Here is a 27,905-nt window from a genome sequence, read left to right as displayed (position 1 = left end):
CTAAAAAGAATTCAGTTCATACTTCTGTAAAATATAAAACTACTGCTGCAATGTACAATTTCTAAAAAAATAAAAAATAGTTCAGTTCAATAGAAATAACAAACATAAATCTAGAGTAGAAGAAATAACTTATTAAAATAAGTTTAGATCTCGTAAGATTTATAAATCTACTAACCATGGAAAAATTAGGTACTAATTTATCTTATGAAAAGTAATCATTTGTCAATTACCGTCTTTTTTGCCACATTTGTTCAAAAGCATCTGCAAGTTCTATGTTGGTAATTTCTTCAGAATCTTGAAATTTCAAGAAACCGTTTCCACCATGTCCTTATAGGAAGAGTCAGAAAGATCAAACAGACACTATTTTTAATGCAAACTGCACACATCCAGATATAAACATTCACTTCATTCATGGCAATATTTTAATATTACTTGTTATTTTATACTCGAAAATAAAAAGTACTGTCAAAACAAATAAATTTAATTTTCTGCTATACCAATTAAAGAGAATAATAATAGACTATGTACAAAATCGTAGATATATATTTAAAAGATTTCTATCATTCAGTTTTAGAAAAGCACATTTATACTTTTTTCACTGGCTCCATTATTATGTCAGAAATGAGTTTCCATAGATAAAAATTTCTCAAATACCAGGCAAACATTTTTGATGAGAAAAGAGTTGAAGACACTAGCTAGTCCATGGTAAGCTAGCACTATTCACAGTATATACTTGAAATGCTATATCAATAGGAAGTGTAGTTCTTACCTAAAACTTGATGTTTTCACAATCATCAACCACTGTCCCATGAGAGTTGACCAGAAGATTATGACATTTAGAATGCATGATAGAGCCAGTCTGCCTGGATACAAACACTAGCTTTACTACTTAATGACTGTGTTATTTTAGGCAAGTAACTTAACCTTTCTATGCCTCAGTTTCCTCAGATGTAAAGTAAGAAATGTATCAGTAAGGCCATCATTAGCGTGCCTATATAGGTCCTTTGTGCAGATTTTAAAAAGGTACTTCCCACTGGGTAACAAAGTAGAAAAATCTGTGTACTTCAGTGCTCCCACTGAATATAAGCAGTCCTGTAAGCTCAAAAATGGTTAATGGCTATGCCATAGGGTGGGTTAAGGGAAGAGGAATATTTCTCTCTCCCATTAGACACAACTTTATAGCAGGGCACACAGCTGAGTAAGTGTAAACGTATACTAGATCTCAGCTCCCACTCACCACCCGAGCCAGACACTTAGGTGCAGTGCACAACCCACACAACCATATATGACAGCCCTGAAAATCGGCACCTAAATCTTTAGATTGTTGTGAGGATGAAATGAACTAATATACACAATGATTAAGAATACTGTGTGATGTATAGTAAGCCTCAATAAATATTAGCTATTACCGTTTTTATTATCATATTATCATAATTATCAACCTTCCCGTTCTCTTACACGGGTTGGCAAACTTTTTCTGTAAAGGGCCAGGTGGTAAATGTTTTAGACTTGTGAGCCATATGGTCTCTGTTGCAACTCCTGGACTCTGCCACTGTAATGTAAAAGCAGCCACAGACAATACACAAAACAAATGGTTACAACTGTGTTCTAATAAAACTTTACTTCCAAAACAGTAGCCCTTCCATGGGCCATGGTTTGTCAATTCTATCTTAGATACTGGAATTTCTCCCATACCTGGAGCTATCCTGAAAGAGGATCAACAGACTCAGAAAAAAATGTTGTAAAACCTTTTGTTTAGTACATCAAATAAAGTCAAGCTACAAAACTGTACTTCATCCTATTTGCCACAAAAGCTTGAAAATTTCTTGTAAATGTCAGATAAACTAAAATGAAAATTTTCCTGAATTCATTAACTCTGCTGGGTTAATTTAGAAAGTTTATAAATTGATTGTATTTTAAAAGCTGTAAATAAATGCAACATGATAAAGAAAAGAAGACCACTAAGTAGGGGTCACTGTCTTGCTGTATGACATCTAAGAATCATTCTGCACCTGTTTTATCATCAGTTGATGAGTAATACACTGTTTTCAGATATCATTTCAAGTTGTTATACATTATGAGAAAAGAGAACTTCATAACAAACTATCAAACTACTTGATCCAAAAATAATTTAAGATGTTTACATTTCTTTCCACGCAAATTCCTTTTTGAAAAGAGTTGCAACATATGCTATCATTAAATATCTAAATTATAAAATTACCTGTCATATAAATAAGAATATTACTCCTATCATCAGAAAGAAGACGTTTTGACCGAGGTGTACTAGATGGAATCCTCCCAGTTAATACCCGTAAAAAATTTTCCACAGTTACCTGAAAAAAAAGTGAAAAATCAGATGAAATAGAATTGAGGGAAACCTGATAATTGTTTTTTACTTTCAAAAACATTCCTTCTTCTTTCTCTACGTATTACTCAGCATAAACTGAAAATAAAACCTAAAGAGAAATATAACTCAATTAAAATATATTTATTTAAATGTATACCTCAAACTAACTTTGTTTCCATTTTTTAAAAAATACTAAAAACTAACAAATAAAAACTACCTTGGGGAAAAATAGGTTAATTAGACATTTAAAAGTTCAAATGCTATAAAAAATATTGCCCAAAACTTAAAGATTATCAATCTGTCTTCACAGGAAATTCTTTGGGAAGATACAAAATATAGAAACATAAATAAATTCAACAACACTATAACTATTGCAATTAATATGTGCAACTACTTAGCCAATTCTAGATTAACAATGAAAGACAGGTCCATAATAAATTATAAAAATAAAACCATAAGGATAGATCCATAAATAATTCCCAAATTATGCATCTTTGATTTTTTAATGCATTTTGTTATTTAAATTTCATTAGGGATATCTTTAACATGTAAAAAATTCATAACACTGTAAACCAGATTTCCCAACCAGGAATTTCTGGACATCTGGGATTCTTTGAAAGATATTTAAGGTCTTGGGAGTATAATGCTAATTTGAAGTTATACTATACAGATCTAAATTTAAAAAGCAGAAAATCAATCCAGCTTTCTTGTTCGACTTTTCCCTAGATCATGAGTATGTAAGTGTGTCTGTGTGTGTGTGTGTGTGTGTGTGTGTGTGTGTGTAAGCTATTTGGTTTACATTTTTCCCGGAAGACAGCAAAATGCTAAGTGTTTTTCTTTAACAGGACTTTTTGTTGGTTAACAAGGAAGGGAAGTATTTGGTCTACATTTTATAATGACTAAATAAACAAGAAAAAGTCCAACATTCATAAACATTTAACTGTTGAACAAACATTTTTGAGTGCCTTCAGAAGGTTACAGGAACTCTCTAGGTGCAAGGTACATAAGATACAGGCCATGTTCTCAAGCAGCTTACAGCCTGGGAAAAGATATCCTTTTTAAATTGCTTCAGAAAAGGTCTGGGAACATGGGAAATTGTGTCTTACTTTTGGTAGACTTGGTAAAAGGGGAAGGATTATTGAGGAAGACTTCATCAAGGAAGACTTCAAATTTTAAACATACAATCTGTTAAGTTTAAAATGAAGTTTCAAAGGGAGAAAATATAGTATAATGCCATTTTTTCAAATTTACATTTTTATTTTTAATCATACATGCTAAAAACAATGGAAGCATATTAAAAGTGATTACCTCTAAGTAGTGTTAGTCACTTTAATATTTTCACAATATACTTACTAAAAATATAAAACTTGAAATTTTAGATCAAATATGAAAAACAAAGAATACACTTACTATAAAAGAACGTTGATATATTAAACCTCAATAAAATACTCTAATAAAGAAGCCAAGATAAAGTTGTTCTATCCTAGATACATATATGAAATATCCATGCTGTGATAGTTTTACTCATGTATTGTTTCCTTAATATGAACTCCAGAAACAGAATTATAGCAAGGTTTCAGTGACAATCATGTACAAAGTTTAAAGAAAAAGAATAAGATTATTTTATTCTACCACTATTTTAAAGCTTAAAAGTGAAAATATTTCAAAAATGTTGCTGAACTAAACAATTTACCTCATAACTTCTATAATCCACTTCCACATCATCTCCATACACATTTAATTCCATATTCTTGTGACTAAACACTGTAGCTGGTTTAGGATTTCTAGGGTTGCATGCCATATCATCTGCAAGCATCAGAACAATGTGACTAGGAAAAAAAATTTTCAGTAAATATAGTGTACTATTTAAATAAAACCAGAAAGGTAAAAACAAACATATTCTCTTTATATAATATGGTAATTATCTTCATTCTTTCTTTATTAAAAATAACTCAAAATAATTATTGAGGACATATTTAAAGGAGCTTTAATTATTTTTTTCATATCTTTATGTAGTGTAAGTTTTAAAGTCGAGAAATTAGAACATTCTGTCATGAACTTATCTGCAGAAGTTGAAATTAACTAACTTAAATTTTTTTCCCAACACAGTATACTTTATGCCATATAGCAAAAGGAAGCTAAGATGGAGCTACACTGTCCTCCCAAAACATTTTTTTTAATTTTAGTAATATTTGAAACTCTCAAGACTTACTGAGTTAAACTATGATATTCCAAAGAATCTACTTTTCAGAATCTCAAATGCTTAAGTATGAAAACATGCAATCCATCAGCAAGTGTAATCACTGTACCACAGGAACACATCTCCAATGCAGTCATTCTTCACTGGCTCCATTCCATCTCCCTGACACCAGCCACCATCATCTCTAGATGATGCTGGACTAGGTGCTGGATTAGCTCCCACCTGGCTTCCCACTTCCACTCTCACCCTCCCATGGTTCATTCCCCTTATAGCCACCAGAGTGACCTTCCTTAAACAAGCCAAATAACTAAACTTTCTCACTTAAAACCGTTCAAGAACTCCCCATTATAATTAGAGGAAAACAGAAACTCCTTACATAGTCTAAAAGGCTCAATGTGGTCTCTGTATGTCTAACTTCAGCCTCTAGCACCCATGTTCACGATGCTACTTCCATACTGTTCCAGGAATATGACAAGCCTTTACCAATTCAGGAGCTACTGATCAAATTTAGACTTCTCTCCTCCCAAATCTTCATATCATTCAAATCTCAGCTAAGGTACTCTATTCTCACTTCAAGTTTTCTTTTCTATAGGTCATTTACGAATCTGAAATCCCCATCTTCTCCCACCACCACCCCCCATTAGAATATGAGCATCTCTCTGAGGGCAGGGGCTTTTATCTCTCCTGTTCACCACTGTATCACTCAGGGTTAGTAACAGAGCTTGGCATATAGTAGGTATTCAATAAACATTCATTGAGTGAATGAAACATTTTCATTTTTGCTTTTATTTTCTTTGAGAGAAAATTAGAAAGTCTCTCTTAAATGCTTCTCATCTTGATCTTTCCATTAAAACTGGTGAACATGAATCAGGCAATTCTTTATTCTACCATATACTTGAGCTTCCCAAACATAAGGGAAAAATTAATGTGGCATATGTAATTAGTTTGGCAAGAGACAGCAAGAAGAAAATGTTCTGCTGCATATGGTCCAAATACATTAAAGTTCAGAACTGAAACACTGTGATTTTTCTTGAAAATTGGCTAGGTTTCTATTTTGAAAGGGTTCCAACCCTGCCACATTCAAAGATCAGATCTTCAGCTGTTACTGATTCATACTCACAGAATGGTGAAAGTTATTCCTCTTAAAGTGGAAAATATATCTTCTCATTTTAATAACTTAAAATGATTTATATTAAGTTATTATCAATCATATCTTTTCTGTTATAAGCCACTATTAAACAAGAATGAACTGACCTATAAATCTCAATATAAAAATAAAAATATTCCTTTAGGTCATGTTTTTGGTTGAAGGTTAATTTCGTTCCTTGAAATGAAATGATTACTTAATATCTATACAATGTCAATTTCATAAAGAAGTAGTCACTTCAGCTTAAAATTATAAACTCAATCAACACTTTTCCTATGGATAATTTTGAGTTTCAATATAAGTACTATAACCTTTGGTTAACATAATCAATATATCATAAAAAAATTCATTATATCTGTAGATAATAAATAAAAAACAGGACAGAAAACAGACTGAATTTTCAAAGGTTTAGAAATTCAACCACATATTCTAATGCACTGTTTCTGAAAGTTAAGAAATGTTCAGAACTCTTTTCTGGAGAAAAAAAAAAAAACTCTCACCCAGCCCAAGCATAAAATTATTTGTAAAATGATACTTAAATATATACATGAAAATAAACTCCTTAGGCTTATATTTCTTACAAAACTAAGAATAAATACAAAATTATAAAGTAGATTCTAATAAAACTACTAAACTAATAATATTCTAAGAACATTAATTCCATTTGAAGGATGATGTTATTTTGCTGAAATTAAATGACTGCTGTTGTATTTAACAGGAGAAAGAGGTTAACTTCAGGCCTGGTTCTACACTTCATTTTTTTCTATATTTTGACATCCACACTACAACATAATTTTATGATATAGAATACATCTGTTCACAAAAGTATGTTACACAAAATGCCATTCATAATTTCCATGCTCTGTTTACTGTTCAGGATAATCAGATCTTACATTTAACTAAGGCTTTTGCCAACACTCTTTGAATACCAGTTATCATGAGATCTAACTTGTTTTCTCCTTAAAGTGCCTTTTCCACCTGAATATCAGGTTAGCATCACAGCAGTTATTTAAGTTTTCACTGAGTGGGTATCAAACAATCACTGCTAGAATCAAGACAAAAAAAAATCTACTTTGAAGACACACTACTACATTCCTATAAATAACGATAGCAAGTTGCTTTGTTATCTTATTAAAATTAAGACAAAAATCCCTCAAATATATCCAATTGATAGAAGAATATGATATTCTTACAGTTTGGCAATCCTATACTACCATGTGTGATGACTCAACTCTCACACTTTACTCAAGGCCCAGCAAAACCTACATCACACAACAAAGCATATGGTATGGCCTTCTCTCAGCACAAAACCAAAAGGTGAGCACTGAAATTGTATAAAGTTCAAACTGGGTTTGAAACAAATACACTCGTTATTTACATAAGTAGTTTCCACATTGTTTAAATCATACACTCACTCCTGTTAGTTAAAAAAAATGTGAGGACACACCTGTATATATATATATCTACTAATTTGTAAGTCATATGTATTTGCTATTTCAAATATATATAATAAATATTAGTGAAGCACAACTTCGTTCTTTTATAGATTAAAAAAAAGAAACATAAAGAAACTGCTAAAATTTTCTTCCCTTACCACTATTTGGTGTCTGATCTAATAGAATACCCTGATCATGCTTAAATAGATTTTAAAGATCATTGAAATGAAAAAGAAATTTTAAAACCTCTCAAAAAAGAAGGCATGAAACCCAGTTATAGAAATATATGTGAGTGGAAAATGGTCTGAAGTAAATACTTTCCCATTATTATGTTTGTCTAACATTGAAGGAACAGGTAAGCCCTGTATCAGGGCTGCTTGGCCATTCTTTACCCTCCCCTCCCTGAAATTCTTCCTTGGCCCAGTCAGGAACCAGTAACTAATGGGTAAAAAAAAAAAAAAAAACATTTTAAATAAATAATCTTTCACTGTTCTAGACCATTGGAGTATGACGTTTCAAAAAGCATAACTTTTCATTTATAACAGGCTGGTATTACCATAAGAAAAATTTTTCACTAAATGAAATTTAAATAAATTACTGTACTGGTGAAAATGTTTTTAAACCATTCACTTAAAATTGCTTTACATTCTTTAACCACGCTACTAATCAGATAATACTACCTTAGAGAATCTTTAGCAACCTACACCAAGCTTATCTTCAATAATATCATCATCCCAATCTAGAATAGTAGTTGAAATTAAAGCAACTGAGGATTTGAGGATCACAGAGATCTTTTTTTTTTTTTTTTTTTTTTGCGGTACGCGGGCCTCTCACTGTTGCGGCCTCTCCCGTTGCGAAGTACAGGCTCCGGATGCGCAGGCTCAGTGGCCATGGCTCATGGGCCCAGCCGCTCCACGGCATGTGGGATCTTCCCGGACCAGGGCACGAACCCATGTCCCCTGAATCTGCAGGCGGACTCTCAACCACTGTGCCACCAGGGAAGCACCGATCACAGAGATCTTTGATGCTCTCTTAAATCTCTGAGTTTCTGCTCATAAGTGTTACTTTTTTTTCCTGACATAAATTATTCAGAATGCTCTGTGGGTTACCTCTTCTGCAGCAATCTAATGACTACTGAAGCAAATTCAACAAATTTTGTTATATAATTGTTAGCTTGATGCCAGAGTAATTTACTTTTGGCTTTTCTTCTTCCTTTTCTTCCATGTCTTGAGGAATCGCCAAGTTAACAAATCTCGTCACCAATGCTCTACAAAACTAATCATAACAAATCTGCTAGCCACAGGTGTTGGACCATCAGATTTTCTGAATTACTTTCAATTTGCCAAATTTTAAATATTTGGCATTTTAAGACTATATGATACCAGGTATTCTGCCTTTATATCATTAGAAATAAAACTCAAAAAACTGCACTGCAGAGACAGGAACTCAACAGCAACAGACATGTTACATAAGGGTTGAGCTAGGTAGCTATAGGCTCATATATGTAAGTCACATGGGGTTTAGTATAATACAATAATAAATAACATTTATTGAGCACTTGGTATATCTTCAGCACTGCACTAATAAAATAAGCACATTACAGGCATTATCTCATACATTATTTCCAAGATACATATTTTTATCATACCTGTTTTACAGGTTATAAAACTGAGGCACAAAGAAGTTAAGTAACATGTCCCAGGTCACACAGCTAGTAAGCAGTGGAGTTTGAAGTCAAACCCATTTAGTGTGACATGAACCTTTGCTTTCAATAATTCTGCATTAACCTGACACTATGTGAACTGGAATTTGAAAGAATTTAATGGTGTGTTTTGTTTTACATTGATAATTTAATCAACTCAGATAATTAAGTTAAATGCATGCACTCATTATTGCTGTTCAATATTTATGGCAAATAACTAACATAAAATAGGCCCTTGAAATTCTAAATGGAACCATCCAGACACCATAGCAAACTCTTAAATTGAAGAACAGCACTAGGGTATGTAATTTCTCCTTTAAACGTAGTAAGGTATAACTGAAAAATTTAAATGTCCACTTAAATGCAAAAATCAGAGAACAGAACAGAGGCTAATGTTCTAGACATTCTCCAATCAATTCTCTAAAGCCCCTGACTCTCTTCTTGCAGAAAGGCATTGGGATTACATCCTGCTATTGGCCCTTCTCTCACCAAGGTCTTTTCAGCCACCAAGCCTGCCATTTTCACTCTCAGCCATCTGCACCTGAACCTATAGCCTACAGCTAAGTCTTGACTGCTTTTACCTCTGCTTCCAAACACTGCCCAATATTAACCACTCTTCCTATAATGGAGGAGGAGGTAAGCAGCAGAGGTGCCCCATCCACTCCTTCCCTTCTCTTGTCAGAGCTAAAATTAGTATTGTGTAGACAAGTTTTCCATCTCTTTCTTCCTGTTTTCCATTGCTCACCTTCCCACTAACTATTTAGTTTACTGACTTAGTCAAGCACACCAGCTTCAAGGCTTGAATTCAAATCTGTGCATTATATTAGCAAAACTACAAGTTATTATATTTCTCGAACATTTTGGATGGCTCACAAAAATGGTCAAAATAACAAATGCTGCTGTGGGGAAGGCGCCTCCACTAACCCAATAGTCAAGTCACGGAATTGCCTGGGTCCATCTCTCTGTTCAAGCAGCCGTTATGTCCTCTCCATGACCTCCTCCAGCTGGATTTTAGCTTGGACAAACCACTCTCCCTGTCTCACTGTTGGTCCACCACTGGAAAGAATGATTATCATGTGGCTGACAGGGTACTGGTGTTCCGGCCAGGGATCAGGCCTGAGCCTCTGAGGTGGGAGAGCAGAATTCAGGACACTGGTCCACAAGAGACCTCTCGGCCCCACATAATATCAACCGGTGAGAGCTCTCCCAGACAACCCTGTCTCAAAGCTAAGACCCAGCTCCACCCAACGCCAGCAAGCTCCAGTGCTGGACGCCCCAAGCCAAACAACTAGCAAGACAGGAACACAACCCCACCCATTAGGAGAGATGCTGCCTAAAATCATAATAAGGTCACAGACACCCCAAAAAACACCACCGGACACGGCCCTGCCCACCAGGAAGACAAGATCCAGCCGGACCCACAGGAACACAGGCACCAGTCCCCTCCACCAGGAAGCCTACACAAACCACTGAACCAACCTTAGCCACTGGGAACAGATGACAAAAACAACGGGAACTACAAACCTGCAGCTTGTAAAAAGGAGACCCCAAACACGGTAAGTTAAACAAAATGAGAAGACAAAGAAATGTGAAGCAGATGTAGGAGCGAGGTAAAAACCCACCAGACCAAACAAATGAAGAGGAAATAAGCAGTCTACTGGAAAAAGAATTCAGAGTAATGATAGTAAACATGAACCAAAATCTTGGAAATAGAATGGAGAAAATACAAGAAACGTTTAAAAGGACCTAGAAGAACTAGAGCGCTGACAATGATGAACAAAAAAATAAATGAAATTAAAAATTCTCTAGAAGTAATCAATAGCAGAGTAACTGAGGCAGGAGAACAGATAAGTGACCTGGAAGATAAAATAGTGGAAATACTTGCCGCAGAGCAGAATAAAGAATGAAAAGAATTGAGGACAGTCTCTGGCACAACATTAAATGCACCAAAATTCAAATTATAGGGGTCCCAGAAGAAGAAGAGCAAAAGAAAGGGTCTGAGGAAATATTTGAAGAGATTATAGTTGAAAACTTCCCTAACAGGGGAAAGGAAATAGTCAATCAAGTCCAGGAAGCGCAGAAAGTCCCATACAGGATAAATCCAAGGAGAATCCCTCCAAGACACATATTAATCAAACTATCAAAAATTCAATACAAAGAAAAATATTAAAAGCAGCAAGGGAAAAGCAACAAATAACATACAAGGGAATCCCCATAAGGTTATAAGCTGATAATTCAGCAGAAACTCTGCAAGCCAGAAGGGAGTTGCAGGACATATTTAAAGTGATAAAGGGAAAAACCTACAAACAAGATTACTCTACACAGCAAGGATCTCATTCAGATTTGACAGAGAAATTAAAACCTTTACAGACAAGCAAAAGTTAAGAGAATTCAGCACCACCAAACCAACTTTATAATAAATATTAAAGGAACTTCTCTAGGCAGGAAACACAAGAGAAGGAAAAGACCTACAAAAACAAACCCAAAACAATTAAGAAAATGGTAATAGGAACATACATATCAATAATTACCTTAAATGTAAATGGATTAAATGCTCCAACCAAAATACACAGACTGGCTGAATGGATACAAAAACAAGACCCATATATATGCTGTCTACAAAAGACCCACTTTAGACCTAGGGACACATACAAACTGAAAGTGAGGAGATGGAAAAAGATACTCCATGCAAATGGAGATCAAAAGAAAGATGGAGTAGCACTTCTCATATCAGACAAAATAGACTTTAAAATAAAGACTATTATAAGAGACAAAGAAGGACACTACATAATGATCAAGGAATCAATCCAAGAAGAAGATATAACAACTGTAAATATTTATGCACCCAACAGAGGAGCACCTCAATACATAAGGCAAATGCCAAAACCCATAAAAGTAGAAATCGACAGTAACATAGAAATAATATGGGACTTTAATACCCCACTTTCACCAATGGACATATCATCCAAAATGAAAATGAATAAGGAAACACAAGCTTTAAATGACACATTAAACAAGATGGAAAACCACAGACCAATATCACTGATGAACATAGATGCAAATATCCTCAACAAAATACTAGCAAACAGAACCCAACAGCACATTAAAAGAATCATACACCATGAGCAAGTGGGGTTCACCCCAGGAACACAAGGGTTCTTCAATATACGCAAATCAATCAATGTGATACATCATATTAACAAACTGAAGCATAAAACCACGTGATAATCTCAATAGATGCAGAAAAAGCTTTTGACAAAATTCAACACCCATTTATTATAAAAACTCTCCAGAAAATGGGCATAGAGGGAAACTACCTCACCATTAATACAGGCCATATATGACAAACCCACAGCCAACATTGTTTTCAATGGTGAAAAACCAAAACCATTTCCTCTAAGATCAGGAACAAGACAAGGTTACCCACTCTCACCACTATTATTCAACACGGTTTTGGAAGCTTTAGGTACAGCAATCAGGAAAGAAAAAGAAATAAAAGGAATCAAATCAGAAAAGAAGTAAGCTGTCACTGCTTGCAGATGACATGATACTATACATAGAGAATCCTAAAAATGCTACCAGAAAACTACTAGAGCTAATCAAGAATTTGGTAAAGTAGCAGGATACAAACTTAATGCACAGAAATCTCTTATATTCCGATACACTAACAATGAAAAATCTGAAAGAGAAATTAAGGAAAACTCCCATCTACCACTGCAAAAAAAAGAATAAAATACCTAGGAATAAACCTACCTAAGGAGACAAAAGACCTGTATGCAGAAAACTATAAGACACTGATGAAAGAAATTAATGATGATACAAACAGATGGAGAGATATACCATGTTCTTGGATTGGAAGAATCAACATTGTGAAAATGATTTTACTACCCAAAGCAATCTACAGATTCAATGCAATCCCTATCAAACTACCAATCAGACTACCATTTTTAACAGAACTAAAACAAAAAGTTTCACAAATTGTATGGAAACACAAAAGACTCCAAATAGCCAAAGCAATCTTGAGAAAGAAAAACGGAGCTGGAGGAATCAGGCTCCCTGACTTCAGACTATACTACAAAGCTACAGTAATCAAGATAGTATGGTGCTGGCACAAAAACAGAAATATAGATCAATGGAACAGGATAGAAAGCCGATAGATAAACCCACGCACATATGGTCACCTTATTTTTGATAAAGGAGGCAAGAATATACAATGGAGAAAAGACAGCCTCTTCAATAAGTCATGCTGGGAAAACTGGACAGCTACATGTAAAAGAATGAAATTAGAACACTCCCTAACACCATACACAAAAATAAACTCAAAATGGATTAAAGACCTAAATGTAAGGCCAGACATTATAACACTCTTAGAGGAAAACATAGGCAGAACACTCTATGACATAAATCAGAGCAAGATCCTTTTGGACCCACCTCCTAGAGAAATGGAAATAAAACCAAAAGTAAACAAATGGGACCTAATGAAACTTAAAAACGTTTGCAGAGCAAAGGAAACCATAAACAAGACGAAAAGACAACCCTCAGAATGGGAGAAAATATTTGCAAACAAAGCAACTGACAAAGGATTAATCTCCAAAATTTACAAGCAGCTCATGCAGCTCAATATCAAAAAAACAAACAACCCAATCCAAAAATGGGCAGAAGACCTAAACAGACATTTCTCCAAAGGAGATATATAGATCACCAACAAACATATGAAAGAATGCTCAACATCACTAATCATTAGAGAAACACAAATTGAAACTACAATGAGGGGCTTCCCTGGTGGCCAGTGGTTGAGAGTCCACCTGCCGATGCAAGGGACACAGGCTCGTGCCCCGGTCCGGGAAGATCCCACGTGCCGCAGAGCGGCTAGGCCCGTGAGCCATGGCCGCTGATCCTGTGCATCTGGAGCCTGTGCTCTGCAGCGGGAGAGGCCACAACAGCGAGAGGCCCATGTACCACACAAACAAAAAAAAAAACTACAATGAGGTATCACCTCACACCTGTCAGAATGGCCATCATCAAAAAATCTACAAACAGTAAAAGAGGGTGTGTGGAGAAAAGCGAACCCTCTTGCAATGTTGGTGGAATGTAACTTGATACAGCCACTATGGAGAACAGTATGGAGGTTCCTTAAAAAACTAAAAATAGAACTACCATACGACCCAGCAATCCCACCACTGGGTATATACCCTAAGAAAACCATAATTCAAAAACAGTCATTACCACAATGTTCATTGAAGCTCTGTTTACAATAGCCAGGACATGGAAGCAACCTAAGTGTCCATCGACAGATGAATGGATAAAGATATGGCACATATATAAAATGGAACATTACTCAGCCATAAAAAGAAACGAAATTGAGTTATTTGTAGTGAGGTGCGTGGACCCAGAGACTGTCATACAGAGTGAAGTAAGTCTGAAAGAGAAAAACAAATACCGTATGCTAACACATATATCTGGAATCTAAAAAAAAAAAAAAAAAAAATTGGTTCTGAAGAACCTAGGGGCAGGACAGGAATAAAGATGCAGACGTAGAGAATGGACTTGAGGACACGAGGAGGGGGAAGGGTAAGCTGGAACGAAGTGAGAGAGTAGCACTGACATATATACACTACCTAATGTAAAACAGATAGCTAGTGGGAAGCAGCTGCATAGCACAGGGAGATCAGCTTGGTGCTTTGTGACCACCTGGGGGGGGGATAGGGAGGGTGGGAGGGAGACGCAAGAGGGAGGGGATATGGGGATATATGTATACATATAGCTGATTCACTGTTATACAGCAGAAACTAACACAACATTGTAAAGCAATTATACTCCAATAAAGATGTTAATTAAAAAAAAGAAAGAAAATAAGCTCTAGATAGGGGAAAATAACTGGCAAAATATTTTTAAAAGGCATATATGTAGGAAATTGGGGGTAGATAGTGTTCCAATTTTTAAAAGAGAAAACTAAAAGGCTTTTTTTACAAATTTTTTTAATTGGGTATTTGAAAAGGTGTACTAATATTACTATTGCTAATAACAATAACAATGAGTTAGTAATAAGGAAAAGCTAAAAATTGCTTGTACTCAAAAGTTTCCATTTTGGTTTCCTAGTGAATGGTTAAATTCAGTGTAAAATGTCCATAATAATAAGATTTTCATGACCCAAAGGTGCATTTATTGGGGTCCACTAAATTTGTTTTTTTATTCTAGCTATAATAGCATTAGATGCTAATGGTTTCCTGGGAAAACAGGTCATCAATATTAGATAAAACTTTCTTACCTTACCATTCCCTCTAGAAATTATGTCTATTTTTATCAGAGGAATGTGTGATAAATAAATAAAGCATAATATTAAGCTTTGTGCAATAAATGACATACTAATGAAACAGAAATAACCTGAGTAGAGTGTTATGAAGTAGTTTGTAAAAGTTAAAGTACTGGATCAAATGCAGTTAATTCGAAGAAGAATTAAAGGTATTGAGTTCTGTATTTAGTTGTTCAGAAAAAATAACATTTTAAATTCACTGGCAACATTCAGTTAATAAAGTTAATAAAAGAAAAAAAAAGAATGTTACATCCACTGATCTAGTATAATCTACTTTTTTCAAAAGACATAGGATACTATTTGATATATTGTATACAATCCATCATAACGGAAATCAATATATGCAATCTTTCACATATTCTCATGTTTAACAAAAATTTTACTTTTGTTATTTTTCCAGGAATGGTCTGTACTGACTTAATCAGCCTCCCCAACTCATCTACTTTTATGACAAGTATCTTGGAATCTTGCTTAACATCAGTAGATTTTAGCAGTCTATATGTAACCTCACTAGGATGCTACAAACAGTTTCCTAGAACTTGACCACAATGCCTGAACTGCACATTTTGTGTGAAAAATATATGCAAACATCATTAGTAAGCCTTCTCTGGTACATTTCTATTCTCGAATGGCAAGTAAATGAAAAGGTCCTCTTATTTTCTCTGGGCACTAAGAAAGATATTCTTAAGAATTAAGTTTAGATATTCTTTTCTTTAAGAAGACTTGGATGGCTATGCTTCTGAGGTATCACTTTTATCAGTTTTTTTATTTTTATTTTATTTTATTTTATTTTTTTTTTTGCGGTATGTGGGCCTCTCACTGTTGTGGCCTCTCCCGTTGCGGAGCACAGGCTCCGGACGCGCAGACTCAGCGGACATGGCTCACGGGCCCAGCCGCTCCGCGGCATGTGGGATCTTCCCAGACCGGGGCACGAACCCGTTTCCCCTGCATCGGCAGGCGGACTCTCAACCACTGCGCCACCAGGGAAGCCCCTATCAGTTTTTTTAAATCTATTTGGCAAAGAATAAAATACAGAGACACAACACGGATAGTGAAAAGTATTTTACTACCACTTTTGTTCTTCAATTCGATCAAAAAGTCAACTAGGATGAAAATTAAAGAGGAAAAATATAAATGGAGACTATGACAGATAAAATAAAAGGATAATTAACTGGAAGATAATAATAAATCTCAAGTAACTATAATTCAACAATTTTTAAAGCATTATAATGGTGTTAATTGACATAAATTTGATTTAACCATTCCATATTAAATTGTGCACTTACTATTTTACCCAAATTATCAACTTTGGATTTCATATTTCAATAAGATTATAAAAAAATAAGATTAGAAGCTATGGAAAAATGGAAACAGGGTAAGATGACAAGATGATGGAAACAAATATTTGTTGAGTTTACTGTGTGACAGGCATTGTGCTGCAGTCTTTTCAGATACTTAATTCTCACTAAATCACAACAATCCCGTGAAGACTATTATTGTCTCCATTCTAAAGATAAGGACATTCAGTGAGGGCAGATCACTTGCCCAAAGCTGCATGACTAGTAAGCAGAAGAGATGAGATTTGATTTCAAAGTCCACACACTTTCCACCCACTACTACATTCTTTGGCAGAATGGAATACATTGCCTTTCACTCCACTTTCACTCCCAAATAGTAAGCAGAGCCAAAAGAAAATCTGTAATAATTTCTATACTCGCATCAACAAATATTAAGAGGACATCACCTTCCTCATAAAAATCTCATTTCAGTATTTCCATTTTTCATGACTCAATGAAATTTATGCTTTAAACTTCATTACAAATATTTTTAAAACTTTAAATAAGCAAATCATTTAATTTTAGAGCTACAGATTTTAAGTCTGTTTTCACCTTTAAAAAAACTGAAAAATATTCCCAAAGTCTCCTTTTAATTATGATAAAATCAGACAAAGAATGCTTGGGGAATGGAACGTTCTGATTTCAACTATTTTTCAAAACCCAATACCTGCCTGCTGCCTCTGTCAACACCTGCACTGTCTCCACCCTGCAACCGACCACCACGGAGCCCCACCCTGCAGCTGCAGCCGCAGCTGCCTGTGTCGCTGCCACTTTGGTACCCACTGCATGATTAGGCCACAGTTTTCAATGAGTAAACATAATCTTTTCTGTCATCACACATTTACGGAGTTTCTGAAGGTCGGTGAAGATTACTGCCAAGCACAGCATGACCTTTACGAGGACATGAGAGCTGTAGAAATTCATTACCACCTCCACCAAGAAGCTACATAAGAGCAGTTACCTGGACACAGAAGTGTTGAACTGAAATCCACAGAGCATTTTCCAGTTCTGACCTAGACAGGGTGAGCCTCAAAACACTTCCTCTCTGTTGCTCAGTATTACAGGATTGAAGACTTTCTTCTTCTTAGAAGGTTCATCTCATTCCCCATTATTCCCAACTTCATACTCAAAGCACTGAGAATTTCAAGCGGAATAAGCTGAAGTTTCTTTACATCATTTCTGTATTCAATTTGTTTAATTCTTTCATAGCCCTAATAAGTATTTTTTGACTAAATTAACATGTCTTGCATGAACTGCCCAACTCCCACTGAAGGCACATACAAGAACATTTTTCTTATTATACGCAATCCAACCAAAGAGACCTTGAACAAAGTTATTGAGAAACTTAAGAAATATGGATTACCACAATAGTAAGAGTATGTGAAGCAATGTACGACACTGCTCTTAAGGAAAAAGAAGGCATCCATGTTCTTGACTGGCCTTTCCATGAAGGTGCACCACCATCCAGCCTTATTGTTGATGGCTAGTTACGTCTTGTGAAATCAAGTTTTATGAAGAACCTGGTTACTATACTGCTGTTCACTGTGTTGCAAGCCTTGGAACAGCTCCACTGCTTGTTACCCTAGCATTAATAGAAGGCGGAATGAAACAGGAAGATGCAGTACAGATCAGAAAACAAAAGCAGCATGGAGATTTTAACATCAAGCAACTTTTGTACTTAGAGAAGTATCATTCTCAAATGTGTTTGTGCTGCAAAGACTTCAATGGTCAATAAAACTGAGGTGTTTGATGCTGTTGTCTTGGAAGTAGAACTTCAAACAGGACCTAATTTGTTGCACATATTAGCCAAGAAGTTGGCTCAGTGAACAAGTCTAATGAAGCTTTTACAAGAGTATTGAAAAGCAATTTTCCCAGTTTACCTGCTTGACAGAACTTCTAGGTTTAGGTTACGATCAACGTATTTGGACACTTAGCAAAAGATTCTTGCTGTTCAGCATTTCAAATTTGTTTATCATTTGTTCCAATTCCTGAACTCATGCAGTACTGAGTTATAAGTCTTTAAATCTATTCCCAAGCCAGAATCTTTTCAATGCATAAGAAATTTAGAAAGATTAGGTACAAAAATATCCAGTGTAACACTTGTATATTTTTTAGTATCATATAGAACTATAAAACCCTAGGAACTAAGAATACTCTAGATCTTATGTTGTTTACTGCTTCAGTCATTTCTTACATTGAAAGCAGGGCTTATATAGTTATTTCCTTGCTCACTTTACTTTTACATTTGCCCACATTCATACCAATATACATCAGGTTTGCATAACCATTGATTTTTGTTAAATTTTTTACCAAGTCATATGGTGTTATTTAATATCTTTCCGTAAATCTCATTTGTGCTGTTATGAAAAATCTGCATTTTGAAAATCTACATTGTATATAGAAGTATATCTTTAACAAGCAAAAAATCTTTACAATTATTTTAATGTTTGCACTTTTGTGTGCCACTTAACAGGAAGAGCCTAAAAAGGAACGAGAGGGCTATTAAATATTTCTAGTAAGATACTGCCTTTACCTTGTATAGAATAATGTAGAATATGCTCTTTAATTTAGTAAATATTTTTAAAGATAACGATGTTTTGTTATTGTAGCTAATTCTTAGTCATAAAATTTTTGAAATTCTTGTTATTTTTCCATACCTACTGGAAGTTGTTAACCAGCTATTATTTTTGTTTGAAATGTGCTTTTATTTCTTCTATTCCCAACCTCCCTTTTAAAAAAAAGAAGTGGGGACGTCCCTGGTGGTGCAGTGGTTAAGAGTCCGCCTGCCAATGCAGGGGACACGGGTTCAATCCCTGGTCTGGGAAGATCCCACATGCCACGGAGCAACTAAGCCCATGTGCCACAAAAACTGAGCCTGCACTCTGGAGCCCATGAGCCACAACTACTGAGCCCATGCTCCGCAACAAGAGAAGCCACCGCAATGAGAAGCCCAAGCACTGCAACGAAGAGTAGTCCCCCTTGCCCCAACTAGATAAATCCTGTGCACAGCAGTGAAGACCCAACGCAGCCAAAAATAAATAAATAAATAAATAAAATTTTTAAGTGGGTTTCTGCTAGTGAACTGAGCAGACATCTAATTTTTATATGCCTTTTGAGCTGTGTAACTCAATACTTGGATACTTGATAGTTTATTATGAAACTGATCAAATGGTGATGTATATTAATGTTAGTTTGACCACATACTTATATTGTCTTGTAATATGTGGTTATAGTTCTGTGAGACAAATAATTTGTCAGTGTTCACCAGTTTGTAAAAATCTAGTGTGAGAGCTAAACATCTAAATAAATAATGAAATGGGAAAAAAAAAGACAATATCTAAACTACTTTCTTGAATAAGTACCATCAATCTACTAAATAAAAATCTTTATCAGTATATCAAAGCTAACATTTGAATATCTATTTTTATTAAATATAACAAAATAGATAGAAAAAGTACAGAATATTAAGTTAGCTTTTACTTGTCCAGAATAAATCTGAAAATATATTTGTAGAACAAGCTCCCTAATATGATTTTATTTGATTGTCCTTTGCTTCCAGTATGGTAGAAAAAAACTGACAGTTTAGGTAAATTAAGTTCTGATTAATACGGGTTTTACTTTCTGAAATAACATATCTAAATTTCATGAGTTGAAGCCTTGGAGATGGATATAATTAAATATAAGTTAATGGGTAGGTATAAGGATTTAATGTCAGGGTACCTTTTACTGAATTGAGTAATCTCCCACTCATGCTCAGGTCAAATTCTTAGAAACCATTAATATAAAACTCTGAAATATCTTTTCTCCAAAGAAATCAAGTTACGTTCACAAATGTTAATTTCACTTACCCTTTTAACATCCCTGAGTCAGATATAACATGACAGAGAATTACAACATTGTTTGTATCATTTCTCCACTAGAAGTCCTCAGAAATTTCTTAGAAATACTTATTATTATTATTACCACTTTCCATGGTGAAATGTCAAGTTGAGTCTGACTTATTCTGAGGTCACTCCCACTGTCACCAGCCAAGTACTTAGGTTTTTCATGGAAGTTATAGTTCACTCCTCTGCTCTTTTCTCTTCCTTGTATCCCCACATCAGTTGAAATTACAAAAATTGGCAAGTGTATTCTAAACACCATATGCTCTCAATATATATTCTGTTGGTTGGAAAAGGGAAGGAGGAAGAAGGAAAGGAGAAAAGAAAGAAGAAAGGAAAAGAAGTAAATTAAATTAGTGTGTATCCCACCCCCACCAACTGTCTTTCTTCCTTCCTATTTCTCAGACCAACCTAGCACCTACCCAAAGTTATATGACATCAAACGTATCAGGCTCCTTTTATTGGTCCCCCAATACAGCTGTTCCTGGGTATCTGCAGGGGGTTGGTTCCAGGAATCCCTATGATTACTAAAATCCACAGATGTTCTAGTTCTTTATATAAAATGACTTGGTATTTGCATGTTAACCTACACAGCAATATCCTCCCTGTACTTTAAATCATCTCTAGATTATTTACAATAATATCTCATTGTGGTTTTCTTTGCATTTCCCTGATGCTTAGTGATGTTGAGCAGCTTTTCATGTACTTATTGGCCATCTGTATGTCTTCTTTGGAAAATGTCTGTTCAGATCTTCTGCTCATTTTTGATTGGATTGTTTGGTTTTTTGCTATTGAGTTTACGAGTTCTTTATATATTTTGATCACTAACCCCTTATCAGACAGATGATTTGCAAATATTTTCTCCTATTCAGTTGACTGCCTTTTCATCTTGTGGATGGTTTCCTTTTGTACAGAAGCTTTTTAGTTTGATGTAGTCCCACTTGTTGATTTTTGCTTTTGTCGCCTTTGGTTTTGACATCAAATCCAAAAAATCATCACCAAGACCAACATCAAACAGCTTACTGCCAGTGTTTTCCTCTAGGAGTTTTATGGTTTCAGGTCTTACGTTCAAGTCTTTAATCCATTTTAAGTTTATTTTTATATATGGTGTGAGAAAATGTTCTAATTTCAATCTTTTACATATAGCTGTTTAGTTTTCCCAGCACCATTTATTGAAGAGACTGTCCTTTCCCCATTGTATATTTTTAGCTCCTCTGTCATAAATTAACTGATCATATATGTGTGGATTTATTTCTGGGCTCTCTATTCTGTTCCATTGGTCTATGCATTTGTTTTTATCCAATACTATACTGCTTTGATTATTATGGCTTTTTAATATAGTTTGAAATCAGGGAGTGTGATGCCCCCAGCTTTTTTCTCCTTTCTCAAGACTGCTTTGGCTATTTGGGGTCTTTTGTGGTTTTATACAAACTTTAGGGTTGTTTTTTCTATTTCTGTGAAAAATGCCATTGGAATTTTGATATGGATTACACTCGGTAGTAGACACTTGGGTAGTACACACTGCTTTGGGTAGTACAGACATTTTAACAGTATTAATTCTTCCAGTCCACAAAACACAGACTATCTTTCCACTTATTTGTGTATTCTTCAATTTCTTTCATTAATGTCTTATAGTTCTCAGCATACAGGTCTTTTACCTCCTGGGTTAAATTTATTCCTAGGTATTTTATTGTTCTTGATGGAACTGTTTTCTTAATTTCTCTTTCTGATAGTTCGTTATTAGTAGAGGCATAAGAGATTTTCATATATTGATTTTGTATCCTGCAATTTTACTGATTTTGTTTATTAGTTCTAACAATTTTTTGGTGGAGTCTCTTTAGTGTTTTCTATACATAATAGTATGTCATCAGCAAATAGAGACAGTTTAAGAGCTTGAACTCTTAAACACTATGCTAAATGCCTCCAATCTAAATTGTGATTTCTTTACATTTACAACACAATCCTTGGAAGCCACTGAATCTTAAATTGGTTTATAATTGATTTTAAAATAATCACTCAGCAAGACTATTTAACAAGGCCATCACAAATACTTAGGAAATCAAGTTATTGCACATTCTGACATAAAAACTTGACATAAGACGCCAACAGGTGCACTCTATTGGAGGGCCAATGTGAAAATAAAAATAATTTTCTGAGTTATTTTCAAACTAAAATAGATGGACAGCTCTAGAGAAAGCTTATTATAGGAGAAAGCTCTGAAGACAAGCTACTGTAATTTGGGTAAGGTTATTAGATTACTGTTTACAATAGTAAATTTAGTATACTGAGTTATCCTGCAAACAACAACTTCCTAAGATGTATCAACAGTTATACTTATTTTTAATTAATTGCTTTCATTTATCCTTTTTCTTCAATATTTCACTTATTTCTACTGATGAATTGGGCAACACAATATAATATAATCATTATACAAGGATTCTAGCATTAGGTCTGCCACCACACAGTTGTTGACCTTAAATTTCACTTTACCTCTCAGGAACACAGTTTTCTCATGTGTAAAATAAAGGATTTCCCTGGACTACTAATTTTGAGGCCTTTAAAGACAACTTTTATCCCCAAATTTTCAAATATGAAAAGCTTCTGAAGAATAAAAAAAAATTCTATGGTACAAAGATTTTAAGGGAAGAAAACTGTCATTTAGATTTTATGGCTGCCAAAAGAGAATTTACAGTCAAATTATTACAATTAATAAGAGTTCAGTGAGTTGCTAGAACAATACACAAAAACCAATTGCATGTGCATCAGAAGTAAGAAAATGTATTTTTAAAAGGTACCACTTACAGTATCAACCAAAAAATATGACAACTAAAAATGCTACCAAAAACTAAAAATTCAAAGTTATAAAGCTTGGACTTCCCTGGTGGTGCAGTGGTTAAGATCCACCTGCCAATGCAGGGGACACGGATTCGAGCCCTGGTCAGGGAAGATCCCACATGCCGCGGAGCAACTAAGCCCGTGTGCCACAACTACGGAGCCTGTGCTCTAGAGCCCGCAAGCCACAACTACTGAGCCTGAGTGCCACAACTACTGAAGCCTGCGTGCCTACAGCCCGTGCTCCGTGACAAGAGAAGCCACCCCAATGAGAAGCCCACACACCGCAACAAAGAGTAGCCCCCACTCGCCGCAACTAGAGAAAGCCCGCACGCAGCAATGAAAACCCAACGGGGCCAAAAATAAGTAAATAAATAAATAAATATATATTTTTTTTTAAAGACAATATGTTTTAAAAAAACAAAAACAAAATTATAAAGCTTAGTTGAAAGATGTTAAACACATAATTAAATGTACATATACCTTATTCATAAATTGAATGATAAAATACCATAAAGAAGCCCATTCTCTCTAAATTAATCTAAAACTCAGTCCAATGCAAATGAAAAATCCCAAAAGGATTTTAAGAACTTGACAAGCTGATTGTAAACTTAATATGGAAGAACAAGACCCCAAGACAATTCAAAAGAAGACCAAAGTCAAGGAAATCAAATTCCCAGATATGAAGATAGTGTCAGGAATGAAGACATTGTGGTATTGATGAAAAATAAGCATCTCTCACTTCTTCAACAGCCCAAAACCCTTCTATCTATTTACAGATCAATAAAGAAATTTCCCCTTTGCTCCATAAAACCCTTAATGGTCTCCTTAGTCTTGAATATGGATCTTATTATCTAAACATAAGAGCATGAGAGCAGTGGCCAAAATGCTCCTTTTAGCATTGTCACTATTCTCCTCCTCAGAGCACATTTCAGCTTCTTAACTATCCTAAACGTTTACCTATTCAAGATATTATGCACTTCACCAAGAACATCACGTGGAGTGGCAGACAGATCAGCTGCCAACGTGAGAATAAAATGACAGACTGCTCAGAATACGTAAGTATCTATATTCAAACACTATTATTTGTATTTTTACAAAGTATATGAGAAAACAAACTGTTGGGAAATGACAGAAGACAAGAAGCAGAACACTCAAAGGCATGAGTTAATATTATCTTTACTGTTCTAGTCCTTTTGTTCACAAAAAAGGAGGTGAAATCATAAAATAAAAATAGTAATAAAGTTTTAACTATATATTTAATTATTGAGAAAATTTTATAAATTAACTGTAATGGTTTAAAAAATATCACTCAGTACCCTCCCTGTACAGCGTACTCTGCAAAGTTCTACATAGTGACACAAAGCAAAGAAAGCTATATGGGTAGGAAAGGACAGCACAGAGGATATTCTAAGTGTTCTAAGTGGGATGAATGGTTAAAAAAAAAATAGAAATAGGAGTGAATAAATATTATGTAGTAGACATCATAACAAATCAACAAATGAACATAGTAAGTTGTAATTAACAAAGCAGTAAAGACTGAACACTGGTTGAAATTTTTGGATTTTTTTAGAGAAACAACAGTCACTGCAGGTTCTTAATTGTGGGAGTTAAAAGATAAAAGCAGTGTCTGAGAAAGATAATTCTGACAACTGTGTGCAGGATGGGCTGGAGGGGGAAAGAGACTAGAGACAGGGAATGAACAGCTACAAAGCTCCTGAAGTACAGAAGCATGAAGTACATGAAGCATGAAATCATGAAGATTTAGAAAATAGTAAAAACTATGGAAAAAATAGGAAAATGGGAAGGTGTCCCTTATATTATTCAATTAATATGATTTTCATAAGCACCACATTCAACATGTAGATATACATTTTTTAATTAAATAAGGTATTAAATGATCAGTGTGCATAATTTTACCAACCTCTATAGGACTGCCATAAAAATAACATGAGATCATGTTATTAAAAGAATTCTCTAATTGTAAATATTACATAAATACTACCTGTTGTAATTTCTTAGGGAGGAGATAGCTGTGAAATAATAGAAATGCTCCAGCCATAAAGTCCAAAACCTGAATTCAAATTCTGGTTCTATTATTTAATAGTGTCTTTAATGTACCTTAAGCAAGTCATTTAACCATTCTGAGTAACCATTTTTAATATGTAAAAAGGGGGGGAGGCGATTCTCTCATAAAAGTTCAAGGAATAAATAATTCTTTATAAAATCCCTAACACAGTATCTGAATTATGGTGGACAGTGAATAATGAATGTGTGTTGCAGGGGGGATGGAGGAGGAGGCCAAAAATAGGGGTCCATTTTGGCTGACCTTATCGGAAAGTCACAAGCATCTCCAATGAACCGTAATGACCATGCCCTTCTCCATACTGTTTTAATGAGAAATTATACAAGAAAATTCCTGAAGTATCTTATTAATGTTCCACCGTACACAATATCTTCTTATGTATAAGATCAAATCCACAGCAGAATAAAAAATAACTGTCAAAAGCTATATTACCAATCTGATTTTTAAAACAACAATAACAGGCAGTTAGTGATTTTTCTTCTTTTTTAATTTACAACATTAGCAGAATTCACATTTCTAATTCTAATATTTATTACTTGAGAAAGAAGTTGAAAAGAATAAGAGACCAAAAACTCAAAAGTGCATTCTGAGGGAACTTAAACAGTAGGAAGATAGGGAATAACCTGTCTTTGGCAAGACTCTATAGACTTCTCATAGAAAGAAATGAATCTGAAGTTCCCTGGTGAGATCACCCCACCCATGGATCCCAAAAGTAGGAGTCAGGGAACAGTTTATAAAATCTACTATAGAGCACTTTTAGCTCAGTGCAGTTTAAGAATAAAGATCTAGGGCTTCCCTGGTGGCGCAGTGGTTGAGAGTCCGCCTGCTGATGCAGGGGACACGGGTTTGTACCCTGGTCCGGGAAGATCCCACATGCCGCGGAGCGGCTAGGCCAGTGAGCCATGGCCACCGGGCCTGTGCATCTGGAGCCTGTGCTCCGCAACGGGAGAGGCCACAACAGTGAGAGGCCTGCGTACCACAAAAAAAAAAAAAAAAAAGAATAAAGATCTAAAGAGACTATAAATAAGCAATATTCATATATATTTCCTTTCTAACCTAGACCAATTAGGTTCCACTTAACTAGGGATCTTTAGCATACTATTCATTCATTCATTCATTCAACTCTGCACAATATATTACAGAATGTACTGGGAGGAATAGTATCAGAACCTACCTTAAAGAAATAAGATCAATACATACAAAAAAGTGCCATGATAGAAGTACAAATAAAATATTTATGCAAGGACAGAGAAAGCGTTAGGGAATGTATGAAGTGAACTTGGGCATAGGAAAACTAGAAAGGAGAGTGGAAGGAAAAAACCGTAGACGGAAGGACCAGTGTAAGGCAATGACAGAGGCCAAAACAGAGACTTATAAGAAGGTATTGGCTAGAGCATAAGGAATTGAAATTAAATGATCAGAATATTAGATATAGACAGATTGCAAAAGCCTTGAGTTCCAGCATAAGGGCTTTGAACTTTATTTTGCATACCCTAAGAGTTTATGAGTAAGGGGAGATGAATAAAGGTTTAAATTAAGAATAATGATTAAATTAAATCACATAATGATTAAAATACAGAGTAAGGGGAAAAATAGAGTCAGAAAAGCTACTGGACCATCAGTGAGTCACTTTGCTGTACAGCAGAAATTAACACAACATTGTAAATCAACTCTGCTTCAATAAAAAAAAATGAAAAAAAGAAAAGAAAAGCTACTGGATTTAACTATAGAAATAGTTTATCAGATAGGGATCGTTACAAAAACTCATATCCACCCAACTCGTAGCAGAGCTAAATCATATTTTAAGAAAAACTGTATACACATTTAACTCCATAAACTTAATTCTTATGCACTGAGCCAAAAAAATAAATAAAAGGAAAGACAGACTTCATCCACCCTATTACTCAATGCATTTATCCCCCAAAGTAAACATGAGATGAGATGGGAGCTACAATTCTACATTCCCTCAGTCTCAATTCCCATGTGCCTCTCACAGCATGAGCATCACGATTCTAGTGTTAAGGATATGGCTATTTTTCAGATAACATGTCCCTTAATCCTAAGTGAACCACTTCATCAAATGTTCCACCAAAGAAAAAGAAAACAGTACTTTGCTCTAGCACTGCTCTAAAACTGCTATGTTAGACTTGATGAAAGATAATACTATATTGTGTTTTATGTGCTATTTAAGAAACTTCACAAGAAAAATTTTAGCTCAATTTTTGCTTCACATACTGACTTTAGAACCTAAGCCCTGCTTAATGCCTTTTCGCTTCCTCATCTTAAGCATTTAAAGCATACTGGAGGTAGCAAAACAGGGATTTAGTCCAAAACAAGTATTTGAGGACATAAAATGTCCTAAAAATAGTGAAATGTTTCAGGAAGCTTAAACCAGGCAAAGAAAAACAAAATCTGAGGGTGGGTAAGGTTACAGAAAGCATGGGCACAAAGTGCAAGACACCTGAACTCCATGGAACCTACGTATGAAAAGGATAATAGATAAGGTGGAGGGCAATTATGAACTGCTTATGAGCACGTCTTTTTATTTTCCCCCATAACCATTAAGATCCCCTCTCTGAATCAATATTTTGATACAGTATTATAAAATTCTGGCAACTTATGTA

The 27,905-nt window shown here is 34.9% G+C and overlaps 1 protein-coding gene across 2 annotated transcripts in view; it reads right to left on the bottom strand.

The window, feature by feature from the left end:
- PIGK (phosphatidylinositol glycan anchor biosynthesis class K) overlaps positions 1-27,905 on the bottom strand; it is a 140,275-nt gene that overhangs the window by 96,920 nt on the left and 15,450 nt on the right. For both annotated transcript variants that reach the window (XM_081220120.1, XM_081220121.1), the window contains exons 4-6: positions 4,041-4,176; positions 2,222-2,333; positions 231-327 (exon numbers count right to left, since the gene is read on the bottom strand). In XM_081220120.1, the coding sequence (XP_081076246.1) occupies positions 231-327; positions 2,222-2,333; positions 4,041-4,176 (345 nt within the window). The remainder of the gene's footprint in view (positions 1-230; positions 328-2,221; positions 2,334-4,040; positions 4,177-27,905) is intronic.

This window comes from Mesoplodon bidens (assembly GCF_964165515.1).
Source record: "Mesoplodon bidens genome assembly, chromosome: 2".
In the NCBI taxonomy this organism is placed as follows: Eukaryota; Metazoa; Chordata; class Mammalia; order Artiodactyla; family Ziphiidae; genus Mesoplodon; species Mesoplodon bidens.
Note: the sequence above shows the minus strand (reverse complement) of the source record. Positions and strands in the feature narration are given on the sequence as shown.